The following is a 14,259-nucleotide window of genomic DNA, read 5'->3' as shown; positions in this document are numbered from 1 at the left end:
ATTAATTGTCATAAGACTATTCATTTAGGATTAAGTTGTGGGATTATTTTAGTTGGAGAGGAGACGCTGTAACTAATAATCATGAGACTATCCATTAAAACTAAAATTGATAGTAGAAATGATATTTAATATTTGTGCCCGCGGAAGAGGCGTAGAATTGAAGCGAGAAGAATAATGACGTGACAAAAAATTATAGTTGGATCGTGAGATATTGACTTTGGATTTCTTACAAATTAATATAAGACGGGGCCTATCAAAATAATAAAGTAGAGTTTATATTAAGAATCATAAAAATAAACAAAATACATAACAATCAATTCTTATGTTTGACTAATTAAACCTTAGTGACTGAACATTCTGAAACCCCATGGCTGTGAGCGAAATCAAGCTTGGGGTAAAAACAGCAAGTTTAGAAGAAGTTTGTAGAGAACTATAACTTGGCACATATCTTCCAATAGCTCCGGTATTTTTGGAATAGATAAATAGCTCATCCCATGAGGACAGAGAACAAGCACTTGTATTTGCAAACAACAAGTCACCATTCGCCAAAATTTCGAGCATGTACGTATGTGCACATTGTTCGAGCAAGTTGAAGTCATATTCCTTTATCCAAGAATTCTCATCCCCGTAGATGTTCATTTTCCAAATAACAACATGCTGAAAATCTAAAATACTGCATAAATATAGCTGACCCTCCAAAATATATAGTTGATTGTTGCCTCTGCTTTTGCCATTGTAATCACAAGGAATTGAAAAACTGGTAAAGAGCTCAGTTTCAATATCAAAGCAACAAACAAAGAAATTATCTTCCGAATCATATGCCAACCAGTGAAGATTTCCATTCAAAAATGCAGCACAACCGCGATTCATGCTATTGAAACCTGGTTGTGCTGCTGCGACGCTTCTCCACAACCCGGCGCCTCTCCCTATAGTGTATACATGACAACTATACCGATTCCCATATAAAATTTTATATTGTCCACTTATTTTGCTCGTTCCAAAGCCAAAAAGGGAAGTAAATATACTAGTAGATATAGGAGGAAGCTCGACATACTCATGAGTCATTGGATTGCATATAAATAGAACTTTAGCCCATCGATCCCACGCTGAAAGCAAACCATTATCTGAAGCAACTATAACACGACGGTTATTAGCTGAAAATTGAATGTGAGAAGGTGAATCGAATCGGAAGAGTGGCTTTAAGGCCCCATTGCAGACATTGTACCGCATTTCCATGTCTCGGTAAACGAAAGCTAGGCCTGGTTTGGGAGTATACGACGTCCCAAAGTCATCCCCCTCAATCAGATGGCGCCATGATTTAAGTACACACTTGCACGTCATAACGCTCATAATCGGGAGTCTTCCCAAGATCTCTTCCGTGATTTCACCCGGTAGATTAGCAAACAGATCTTCCACGGTTGTTAACAATATATCTCTCTGTTTCAGTTCCTCTCTTACAACTACACAGCTATCTATTGGTTTATGTTCTTTTATTACAGATAAACGCTGCAAGAGATCCTTTTTGGAGAAATGTCGCCGTTTCCGTTGTTTTCTTACAGCTAAACGCCGCAACCGATCCCTTTCCAAAAAGTTAGTGATCTTCATCAATAACTGAGAAAAATATGAGATTAGCAGATGCAGAACAAGCATAGAAATAAAAAAAAAATCCAATCTTTAGTAGTACATTTTTTAATTTAATCATAACTAAAATAGAAAGATTAATCAATCAACACCAAAAACAGATATAGCCCAGCATCTAACACCCACAAAAATCAAATCTTGAACATCAAAAATCTCAAATTCAATTCAAATTTCCAGCCATATTATAAATATTTAACATCAATTGGATTGATCTCAAATTCAATTCTCAAATTCAATTCAAATTTCCAGCCACATTCAAAGCACAAAAAATCAAATATTTAACATCAAATCTGTAGATCTCAAATTCAATTGCAATTTCCAGCGGTAGAAATACCTTGTGTTCAAATATTTAGCCCCTAATTTTTTTTTACATATTGCATGTAACTGATGTAAGAGATAAATAAATCATATTGATGCAATCTTGGATAATCACCTTATGGATAACTTCAATCCTATCATATTCGAAAGCTTAGCCCCTAATTATTCACGTATTATATAATCAGCACGACATTTGGAATGCGACATTAACTGTCCATTATTGCAATCATGCCAATTTCACTCTCTTCCTTATTTTGTTGTACTACCAAAAATATAGGTCAATTTTCAAGAAAAGATTCTTAAAAGACTTTCACAAATATATTGGTTACTTTACTACTTTTCTCTTTCTCTATCCATACCTTTTTTTGGTTTTTCTCTATTTCTATTATCTGATTACATTTTATATTTATATTTTTTCACTTTATTTGGAAAGGGTGATTCCTTTCTAAGTGAGTATGATTATAGCAATGTACTGAGTTTTTGAATGTTGCTTTAAATTTTGATACAGAAAATGTTGGATATGGTATTGATGTGTACACTTACACAAGTTCATTAATCGTGCACAAATATCTCATCCTATGATGTTTTAGCGTTGCTCCATGTTTAGTTAGCCAAATTATGTATGTCATAATTAAATATATATTATATTTAATTTATAAAATTGAATCTCATAATTTATACAATAATTAGATAACTTAATACTAGATGGATTACAAGGGGCATGTTAGGGTGCCACTACCCCTTAAAATAACATCATACCACCATTCCTAGTCAATCATTTGTACATGTGGACGAATAATAAGCTGCCACGTGGCAAAAAAAAATAAAAATAAATCTGAAACAGACGGCCAGCAATTTGTTGGTCTTTATCTAACAATTTTTCTTGGCCAGCAATATCCGACACTATATAACAATCTATAGATTGTTGTGTAGTGTTTGTAATATTGTTATATAGCGTTTATAATATTGTTGTATAAGTGGTGTCATGGTGGTACTTTAAGAGTGGTTGTCATTTTAACACAAACTTGGATTACGATACGATCAATAATTATGACAATCAATGGCATCCATAAGATGTTGTATAACATGATCGTGACTATATTATGGAATTGGCTAGAATTTTTTTTATATAATTAGTTTATGTTGGAAGTTAGTTTTTCTATTTTAAGTCTAGGGGAGTGATCAATTGCTAACTTTCTTAAGTTGTTAACTTGCTAACTCATCACGCAGTGTATTAAAAATGTCAACACGATGAGTCGATGACATTAAAATATCAACACATAATTTTGTTAAACTTCAATATTATGCGTTGACATTTTAATGTCACCGTGTTGACATTTTTAATACACAACATTGATGAGTTGACAGAATTAACAATTTAAATAGTTAACAATATAACACACCCCTTTAAGTCTAAGTAATAGTCAGGTTAATTTTGTTAATTTAGATTTTCTGCTGCATTAATAAATCTATTGTTACAATCAACGGGTCGTAGCACAGTTGCCCGCGCAGAGCTGCGGTGATTTTGAGGTCACACGTTCAAACTCCGCCACCTACCGGAAGACTTTCGACCTTAATTTGTAAACCCGGTCGAACAGAATTAGTCGAGTTCGGTACACATGTGATAAAAAAAAAAGAATAAAGTCGATTTTATATTATTTATTCATATTATACATGAGTTTTTCATCTTAGTTAGGAAAATTGATGATAAAAAGATATAGATCGATCTAGAGTTAGCTTACTTGATTAAAATTAGAAATATTTTTACAATAAATTATGTTGAAAAAACATCATGTGACGTCATCTACCCCACGTTAGATTGCGGCTGACCACATATTTCAGTTTAAAATCGGATATTATATCCTGCGCTCGTTGTTCAATATCCAGCTACTTATCCGTCACTTCCACCATTCAATTCGCGACGCGTGTCTTGCGGCGGAATCTGATTGGATATTCTATTGTCTCGCTAGCTAATCGCATACTCCCGTGAAGCATTATCCACTCACTTAGCGCTGACTTAAGATTAATTAATTATGCTAATAATTCAAATTAATAGTACCACCACCACCTGTCTTTTGGACTGTGGTTAAATATTCTAAATTGATATCTAGATACAAATTTTATAAAAATTATTTACTGCGTTGCACTTTTGTTTAAATTCTATGCAACATGCGCCCTTCGTCAGCGAATAGGAGTCTCGTTTTTCTACTTTAGTCTATTTGCAAATAGGAGTCTCAGTTCACTTTTACTATAAATGATAATATAGTCTCATCTTCCACTAACTCATTCCACTCACATTTTATTTAAAACCAATATATAAAGTGGGACTCCTATTTCACAAACTTTTTTCACTCATTTTTCTTAATATTTCTTAAAACTCGTGCCACCAAAAAATGAGACTCTTAATGGCGGACGGACGGATGGAGGAAGTACTTAGTTACGTTTGAAATTGTTGAAGATTGATCAGTATTATCGTAATGAGACATCATATAAATCTGGAGGTGCGGAGTGCACGCTTATTTGAATTCATTATGATGTTAGGGGCGAAGCTCCTAATAGATGGACGGGGATCCGGGGTAGCAGGGTCCAAGGGGCAGAGCCCCTGGCTGGGGTCAAATTTTTTATTTCCAACGAAGTTGCTATGTAAGAAATTCATACGAAAATATAATTTCTGAAAGTCAAAGGATTAGTTTGCAATTTCGGAATAATCATTTACCATTTGATAGAACTAAGTCATAGTGGTAAATATGTAATATTAACCGATAGATATTTTGATTAAATTTTTATTTTTATTTATATAGTAGTAGTGTTTCTATGCTATTTTCAAAAAATTTAATTGTACGTGCGATTGTGTATGTGTAGTGTGTACGTGGTGTGTATTTTAAATATATTCAGTTTATACTTACATGAAATTCTAAATATTAACCTTCGCTAGTAGTATTATAAGTAGAAAATTTGAAATTAGAATTCAAATTCAAGCGTTTTCAACAATTTATTTGGAATTAACCAATTATAAATCCAAACAATCCAATTGTTTGGTTAAATATGGATAATATTTTCTTTTCCGATGTTACCACAGATATAAAAATGGTAAAATCCGCTAATTACAGCGTGGCAGTCAAAAGCGAATTCCGTGGTAAAAATGGAAATTCAACTGCTTCATATTTTCTCTCTCATCGGAAGCAGACAACAGTTTTCATCTGCTTCAACTGCAGAGATCTCCAGCCATATATCGCGTTAAAGAGAGAGAAACCAGAGAATTATTGGACGTGTGGCAACGCAACCTCCGTGAAATCGAGCTTCACTCACTCAGGTAAAAAAAAAAATTCATTATCTCAAACCCTAAACATCACTTCTCCAATTCAATCGAATCTGAAATTTCAAATTTCTGTTTGATTTGCCCTATTTGATTATATTGATTGGGGGAGGGGGGAGAAGAGAGCTTTCTCTATTTACATCCGTTTCAATTTTGGAGCGTTACTGGAATTGGAGGGGGTGGAATTTAGTTGGATTTAATCTGAATTTTTTTCTCAATTTTAGTGGAATTTAAGCCGATTCAATGTGATTGAAATCGTGACGGAGCTGATTATTGATTGGAAATTCGCGAAGATTGCCTGTATGTTTGTTTGTGCTGAGCTTTCGCTGTGTTCATCTTATTTTTATGAGTTTTAGCTGTTAATTTCCTAATTAGACGCCTAATTGTGATTGATTGGATGCTGGATTTTACATTGCAGATATTCAGCATTATGACATCCTCTGTTCACAGCCTTTCAGGTGAATTTCTCTGAAGAAATTGCTTGCTTTGCTTGTACTTTTTCGTTCGTTTTTCGTGTTTTAATTCATCAAAAATTGGAGCATAGAGGACTAGATTTTGTTGAAATTAAGCTTCAGAAGGGATGTGGTATATGTTTGTGCAGAAACCGGCATACATCGATAAGTAATTTCTCAGCTGCATATTTTCATATCATCCAATGCTAGACGTTTTCGAAGCAGGACTAGTACTTCTTAGTGCTCCTCTGTTTTGATATTCGCCGTCTAGACTTGCTTACTAGTTTTTGTGATATGAATGATTTTCAGAGAATAGTGAGGCTGATGGACAACAAAAGCACACAGAGCCTTACCTACAACCGTCGTCTCCAGCAAAAGGGACGTGTCCCACTGGTATTGCATCACCGGGAATGCACTATGCATCACCTCCTGCTCAAGTTGGAGTAGGAAATGTAACGGTATTACACATGGTGCTACTTGTGTTTTTATGTGTTTGAGCCACCTAAACGTTGAAGATATCGTCAGCTTAGCTGAATTGTGGTATCATCTGTTTTTCGTTAGTGTCTCTGCTGCATCACTAGTGTTATTACAGGACAATGCTTTTCATGTTTCTCTCGTATCATCCTCGTGTAGAATATAACCATATAATAATCGTGGAATCATCCTTAGATGTCATCTTAGGTTGTCTTGATTGCTGATAATTGATGAATACGGATTAAGTATATAATTCGGATTTCCTAATACTTGCAGGCCCAAGCAGCTTACCCGTATCCCGACCCGTACTACAGGAGTATATTTGCTCCTTACGAAACCCAGCCTTACCCAGCGCAACCTTATCCTGCTCAGCCTATGGTACTGTACTCGTTATGCTCGTCTCCTCATCCTAATGGAAGTTTCCAAGAGTTCTAAATCTCAACTTAATTCAGGTGCATCTGCAATTGATGGGAATCCAGCAAGCTGGTGTGCCATTGCCATCAGAAGCAGTTGAGGAGCCTGTCTTTGTCAATGCAAAACAATATCACGGCATCTTGCGTCGTCGCCAGTCCCGTGCAAAGGCCGAGTCAGAACATAAACTTGCCAAGTCTCGAAAGGTATTAATGAGATGCATCATCATTGCATTCACATGAGGCATTGTTCATAATTGATGAATCTGTGCAGCCGTATTTGCATGAATCGCGACACTTGCATGCGCTGAGGCGAGCTCGGGGAAACGGAGGTCGATTCCAGAAAAAGAACGACAGCCAGAAGAAGAAGGACGTGGGATCGAGCGAGAGATACCACGACAACATCAACCTCAACAGCGAAAAGGATGCCTCTTGAAGATGGAAGTTAGACGGATCGAAACAAAAGTAGCGCAGTCGAAACTGTCTCGTGTGAGTTTGGCAGATTCATTAAGATGGTTCATAGTCAATAGTCTCGTTTGTGTACATTCAGTCATAGGTTTTTGTAGGAAGCATTTCAGTTGAGTGTGAATTTCAGGTTGATGTTTTCTGTGTTTTATTTAAGGTAGGAACCTAAATCCAATCCACACACAAATGCATCTTCATCAACACAATGTATATTCTCTTCGTCACACAAATTAAAATCTCTCAAATATACGAATTAGTTTCCAAGATTTCATTTTTTACATTCTTTTGTCTTCATCAAATCATGATCACCCTACTCCCTATCAATAAAGAAAGCGACCACATTGCATTCAAGTGTATGGAATAAGGTAAACAACAACAAAACCAAATGTGTGTGTTCTTTCAAACTCACTTCGTCCGCAATTAAAAGTCGTTAACAATGGAGCGCGTGATTTTTTGAGGCCCAACTTTGATGCGAATCCGATGCAAATTGCTAATCAAATGCTTCATCCGTCTACAATTAAAAATCTCATTTTGTTATTTCAATCGTTTACAATAAATTACTCACATTCTATCTTTTATAAGTGCAGCGCTTCACGTTGTACTTGCTCATTACACTATAAGAGTGAAATGTGGGTCTCACTTTTATACTACAGTAGTAGACTACTAGTAGTAATTTTGTATTGGATTATGTGTGAAAGTGGACCGTTTCTTTCATACCATTAATAAAATTTTATATTTTTTCGTAGACAACTAAAATAACATAAACTTTTAATCGAAAACAGAGGGAACATCTGTTTAGCGATTTGCATCGGATTTGTGTCAGATTTGGGCCTCAACGAATCACGGGCTCTGCCACCATTAATTTCGTATTTGGGCTATAAATATTTCCTAAAATGGGCTTAGCTAAGCCCAATAATGTTATAAATTTAACCTTTCGATATATACCTATTCTAAATAAATCGATTTGTTTCCTATTTATTGAAAGAAACTAGTGAAGTAACGTGTCAACTACTAATTCTGCGTCATAAGTTTTTGGGTGAGATTTATTGTATTTTATGATCAGTTTTGATTTTGAGTTGTTGACCAAAGTGTGAAAGATAATGATAGTGTGTTGCATGTCTTATTCGAACAAACATGATATACAAATTATCTCTCAATCAAACCAAATTCAAAGGGTATAGATAGGCTACCTCTTTCAAAATTTTCAACACAGCCACAATTACTCCACTTTTGTTTTTTATTATAATAATATGTTATCTATAAATTTTCTTCTCTTGAATCATTTCTAGTTTGCCTAAATTCCCATGTTGTAGTTCTTGGATTTTGTCTCATTTAAACATGCAATCTTGTCCTCTTCATTCGAATAATCATAAAATACAATCTATTTTATCCTACGTGTGATTGTTGTACTTGACCTCAAATTTTGTTTGTTGGGATAATTTCATTATATTCCTATTTATGCGGTATGTATTGACATTAGAGGTCCCAATTATTTTCTTGGTTGTATATGTACTATAATTAAGTAAATAATTGACTTTTTAAATTATTTATGTAATACACCTTATTAATTTTGCTCTTCTTTCTCCCTAACAACAAACAATTATCATGACAGAAACATATTTAGAAGATCTAGGGACTAGGGCAACCAATTTTCTCTTTACAAATAAATTTTACATTCGTTTACTTTTATATACTTACTCAATATTGTTTTTCTATGTCTATCCCTATGTAAAAAGAAAATAATACAATGAAATCTAGGATCCCTACCGGCTACCACTCGGCATCTCGTATTGGATTTTTTTTTATGCTCTAAAATATGTTCGAATTAAAAAAATATGATGGCAAAATATAAATGATGTCAAAAAAATAACAAGTATAAAAAATAACAAAATTAGTGAATCACAACAAGTAAATATATCTCTAAAATCACTATATAAACAATAAAATAAAAGCAAATGGACATCAAACATCTAACCACTATGGTCTTACATTAATTTCAAACCAAATACTAAAAAGCTTCATACAACAACCACAAAACAAATGGCAAAACATCCATTAGCCAGATAAACTAAAATTAAAATTGTTGTCATAATTGTACAAGATAGAAAAGATTTCCTCCCCACCCAACCCTCCAAAAAATTTAAAAATGTGAATTTTGAAAAATAAAAATAAAAGTTTGGCACTAGAATGTTGGATGGATTGGTAACTTGAAGAATCACTTTCAACCATAATATTGGGCTACTTTTTGTTCCATTTATTAGAAGGTTGACAAATAAAATTCCTAATCTTTGGTATCACTCATAATGATGGCAAAGTATTATACCATGATTTTCTGCTATTATTATTAATATCCTAAAGTTTTTCATCTTTTTCTTTTGTTTTCCTCTTCTCCTTTACAACTTCTATTATTTCAAAAACTTGGGCCCCACTCTCTCTCCTCTGTCCTTCCATGAAATCTAATTTGTATTAGTGTGTGTGTGTGAGAGAGAGAGATGTAAAAGGGAAGCAAAGTCATGGAAATTTTAAGAAAGATGGAGAAAGGTGAGACATTGAGAGAGAGAGAGAAACGCACAAACAAACACGCTTTTAGTGCATGAGAAAAAGGAGAGCACAAGCGAGTAGCACTTTTGGCTTTAATTTTACAAGATCACGCAAGGGGATTGGGATGTGGGAACATCAACAAGTGGGCCGGGCCCATATGTGGGCCTTTTCTGCCCCACACCCCTAATATATTTCTTCTTTAAATTAAATTCTGATTAAAATATATTTTATAAAGATAATAATTAAAATAAGAGGAATGCTCCAAGCTAAAATTATTTTATTTTGTTTTATTATCTGTATATATGATACGAGGGATGTACTAATATGCTAACTAATTTTAAACTGCTAACGTATATTCAATCACGTGCTGCCACGTGGCACGAAAAATGCAATATTATATACAGAAAAATGCAATATGCATTTGTAAAAGTTATAATTGAATTTCGACAGACTGCATTTTTGTTATATGCAGATTGCATTTTTTATTGTTGAGTTTTGCATTTTCGATATTGACTGTTTAATTTGCATTTTATATCTATACGGATTGCATTTATATATGTGAAAATGCAAAACTTAACAAAATAAAATGCAAATTTATGTGAAAATGCAAAACTTAACAATAAAAAATGCAATTTTCCTATAACTAAAATGCAATCTGCGGAAATGCATGAACAACTTCACAAATGTGTATTGCATTTTTATATATACAATATTGCATTTTTCGTGCCACATGGCAGCACGTGGTTGGATGTACGTTAGCAGTCTAATTAAGGAAGCGCCCTAATGCTCCCCTGTGATACTACAAATTATATAAAACCAAAACTTGATTAGTCATATTCTCTGCAATTTCAAATAAATATAAAATAATAGATTATGTTTAATTTTTTGTAATTTATCAATATATCAATGTTGATTTTTGAGATATTAAAATTAAATTAAATATATAAAATAAAACAAACAAGTCATACCTTCAACGCATGTTTATTCAAATTATAAAATAAATAAGGTGTAAAATCTTTCACCAATTTGTAACAAGTAATAAAATGGATATTGTTCATGGCACAAATTTTAATTTTATCAAACATAATCATGCACGAAGTATTTATTTATTTTCTGAATCAAATGTGCAATTATTATATGATTATGCGACAAAAAAAAAATGTAATTTTATCAAGGGAGTACTAAATCCGGCTTAGAGAGACAATTATTGATATTTGCTCTCTGTTATTTGTAAAATATGAATCTTGAAAATACTATAATTACTGAATAATACTTTATGATACCATGATTCACAAAATCGAATCAAATTAAAATCATAATTTTATAACATCAAACGTGAAAATCATAATTAGTTTTCTTTGATGTGATATCTTTATTTGATTAAATATATAATGCATACACATTGTAAGAGCAGAGATTTGAGTGTTCACATTAATCATGAACTTTGCTAGATAAGGGGACAAGAATATACAAATTGCATTCCCAATTTTCATATTTTTAGTTTTCTTTTAACTTTTTAAATGGATCGACTGCATTCCATTGCTTCATTAATCATTATAAAAGTGAGAGTGAGTGAACAAACAATATTATATGTATATACACATGATATCGAGTAATTAACATTATATTTCATTGCTGTATAAATCCACAATTTTTTATATTATTTTGTACTTAATAATAAAATAGTACTACTTCCTAGTAATTAAATTTTTACAAAAGATTATGGGTCTAGTAGTTCATTATCCATCATATAAATCAATTTGCATAAATAAAAATTACTATAAAATGATAATATGGCAATGAATATTAGTGACGGCAAAGCACTGTTTTAGTTAGTCCCACAATTACTTTGGATGCTTTTGAAAATGCAAAGCACTTTATTCAAAATGTCAACCTAGTGAAAAATGTAAATGTCAATTGCTTTTCTTACCTTTTAGGATTCTTTTGAGTGAAGGCACAATGTAAATCCATATGTAGTGGAAACATTTTCAAGTATTACAAATATGTATGGTGGTTGGCTGTCGACTTTCACTATGAAAACTAAAATAGCCAAACAATTAATCTTTTTGATTATTTTGATTGTTGAATTCAAAATTCAATTGCTCCCTCATCCCAAGATTTAAATACATACTATAAAAAAATTGAGTGAAATTATAGGTTTGTTTCATAAAGTAATGTTTGAACTCATTTATTAATACTCCCATGCATTTATTTATTAGGAAGCTTATCATAGTATAATTTTATTTTACAATAATTTTACTTATTTGTGGTGAAAATTTGAATCAGCCTATATAGTCAGGATGAAGGGTGTAATGATCACTGCTTTTATTTAAGGTGTTAATCAAGCTTTCTAATTTAATCATACATGGTAAAAAGGGGTGTCATCTTCAAGCCTTCTAAATCACATCATTCCACACGATTTTAAGTGGCTCGTTATTTAGGTTTATATATAAATGATGATATTATTTTTTAAATAATAACGTGTGTTGTAAAATTGAATGACATATGTTGCCCATAAGTTTATTTGACTTTGATTTATTATTTTAGTAATTAACTGTGTCGATAATTCCACTAATTTTAAAAGATATTATCTTCGTCCCAGCTCAAGTGATTGATTTTGTTTTTGCTGTTGTTTTGCATAGATGATATAAATAGTTAAAATAGATAGAAAATAGTGTAAGAGAGAAAATAATATGTATAGAAGATAGTCGTATCTACATTATTCTCTTACTTACTTTACTTTCTCCCCACTTTAACTATTTATTATCATTTTTCTAAAACACGTACGTAAAAACACTCAATCACTTGAAATGAGACGGATGGAGTAAATGTTTTCGGATAAATAAGTAGGAGTACTAAAATTTCATAATAATAAGGTAAATAATGAACTAGTACTAGTATAATTCATGAAATTGTGCATTTTATCCTAATCTTGTTTATTACTGGAATACTAGTATTATTTTTAGTTGAATAACAATCGAAATGCCGAAGCTACCAACGTAGCCTTAGTAGTATAATCATTGCAAGTAACAAGTGATTAATTAAAAATAACCTCGAAATAATGCTATTTTGTCATATTATAATCAATAATAATAAAATATTTCTCCCTCAAATGTTTAAAAAATAGTTTTATCTGGCTAACATTTAATATCACAAAGCTAATTTTCATTAAACTAAAACAATAAAATAAAATTCTCTTTCGAATAAGTAGGGCCGATCTAGTGACATGCATGGGTTTATTTAATTTACTACTAATATTATTAGAATAACAATTGGCCCCAACTTTTATGAATTTTTTTCTACAATTAATCACCTATACCTTTTTCAATTTTTTAAAACCATTTGCCATCCAACTCTTGGGAAAAGCTTCATGGCCCTCGTCTTCATCATGAACAAATTGTCAATGTGTAGCCATATTAAAATAAATTAGTTCAAATTACATACATACAATTAACAAGGTGCTTATATAATTTTATACTCCACTAACATAATTTGAATTTATATCGAGTATACTTGAATCTAGCACACTCGTGAATAATAAGTTAATAACTACTCATATATATTCCAATTTTGTAGGGGCACTCTAAAGCATATGTCATGAATCTTATAGGAGAAATCAACCAATGAGAATACTTGTAATTAGGATAATTTAATTAAGGTAATTAATTTCAATGTTTATACAATATTTAGTGATTTATGGGTCCCATTTCCAGCTAAAGTTAGTGCATGAAAACGTTATAATGATATCATGTTTATGAAAGCATGCTTGGACAGCAATGGGTATTTCCTTGTTTATTGGATTGTGTCATCATATAATATATTGTCACACCGGTTTAGTATAAGATGTAGTACAAAAAAGTTCATCAAAATCTATGTTTTAATAGCATATTTGCAGTTTTATTGATTGTTGTAACTTTAAACGTGTTATTGAATATGTATATGGATTTGGATATTGACCCATTTTACAATGATGTTAGCTTCATACAATTTTATGTGAAACATGTTTTATTTGACCTTTGCATGATTTTTGTTTAGTACAAGTAGTACAACAGGATAAATTAAAATTTAATAATTACTTTGAACATTTGACATATAGATTGTTTAATTCGCTTTTGACATTATTTGAAATAAGTATGTTATTTTATTATAATTATTAAAAAACTTGATATTAATATATACCAATATCTAAGAACGCGTAGAATTAAATCACATTAACTTTAGGCCGAAGAGGCGAAGACCATGCGTGTTTGTGAAGCAGTTAGAAGTGCTCCAAAGCAACTTTTAATCCAAAAATATGACGTATTTTATCTTTACCAGCATTATAAAACTTAAAGTCCAAACATAAAATTCGAGTTAAGCTCAATATTTAATTAAGAAAAAAGTGGAAATAAGACCGCGTTGAGCTCAATATCTAAGAACGCGTAGAATTACATCACATTAACTTTAGGCCAAAGAGGCGAAGACTCTGCGTGTTTGGGAAGCAATTAGAAGTGCTCCAAAGCAACTTTTAATCCAAAAAATGTGACGTATTTTATCTTTACCAGCATTATAAAACTTAAAGTCCAAACATAAAGTTCGAGTTAAGCTCAATATTTAATTAAGAAAAAAGTGAAAATAAGACCGCGTTGAGCTCAATATCTAA

General features: G+C 32.1%; 2 protein-coding genes across 4 annotated transcripts; one reads left to right on the top strand and one right to left on the bottom strand.

Moving 5' to 3' along the window:
* Nucleotides 1–330: 330 nt before the first annotated feature.
* LOC125195474 (F-box protein At3g07870-like) lies at nt 331–1,605 on the bottom strand. The gene has a single exon (XM_048093621.1). It carries the CDS (start codon nt 1,603–1,605, stop codon nt 331–333), a length of 1,275 nt encoding a protein of 424 aa, XP_047949578.1.
* A 3,517-nt stretch (nt 1,606–5,122) lies between these two features.
* Nucleotides 5,123–7,340, top strand: LOC125194014 (nuclear transcription factor Y subunit A-7-like). 3 transcript variants are annotated; one of them, XM_048092005.1, is made up of 7 exons: nt 5,123–5,272; nt 5,500–5,575; nt 5,694–5,733; nt 6,037–6,185; nt 6,478–6,579; nt 6,654–6,818; nt 6,886–7,340. In XM_048092005.1, the coding sequence occupies exons 3-7, from the start codon at nt 5,706–5,708 to the stop codon at nt 7,045–7,047; spliced, it is 606 nt and encodes a 201-aa protein (XP_047947962.1). In that variant the 5' UTR covers nt 5,123–5,272; nt 5,500–5,575; nt 5,694–5,705; the 3' UTR covers nt 7,048–7,340. The 3 variants fall into 3 exon arrangements, with proteins under 3 accessions (XP_047947962.1, XP_047947963.1, XP_047947961.1); XM_048092006.1 differs by lacking the exon at nt 5,500–5,575 and having other exon boundaries at nt 5,126–5,272; nt 6,037–6,179; XM_048092004.1 differs by lacking the exon at nt 5,500–5,575 and having other exon boundaries at nt 5,127–5,272.
* The last annotated feature ends 6,919 nt before the right edge of the window (nt 7,341–14,259 follow it).

Source organism: Salvia hispanica, chromosome 6, assembly GCF_023119035.1.
Source record: "Salvia hispanica cultivar TCC Black 2014 chromosome 6, UniMelb_Shisp_WGS_1.0, whole genome shotgun sequence".
In the NCBI taxonomy this organism is placed as follows: Eukaryota; Viridiplantae; Streptophyta; class Magnoliopsida; order Lamiales; family Lamiaceae; genus Salvia; species Salvia hispanica.
Note: the sequence above shows the minus strand (reverse complement) of the source record. Positions and strands in the feature narration are given on the sequence as shown.

Excerpts from the sequence above, each read along its gene's own strand:
- LOC125195474 (XM_048093621.1), bottom strand. The coding sequence starts at position 1,605 with ATGAAGATCACTAACTTTTTGGAAAGGGATCGGTTGCGGCGTTTAGCT.
- LOC125194014 (XM_048092005.1), top strand. The coding sequence starts at position 5,706 with ATGACATCCTCTGTTCACAGCCTTTCAG. Across the intron at positions 6,186-6,477 it reads TTGGAGTAGGAAATGTAACG|GCCCAAGCAGCTTACCCGTA; the intron begins GTATTACACATG and ends TAATACTTGCAG. Across the intron at positions 6,819-6,885 it reads AACTTGCCAAGTCTCGAAAG|CCGTATTTGCATGAATCGCG; the intron begins GTATTAATGAGA and ends GAATCTGTGCAG.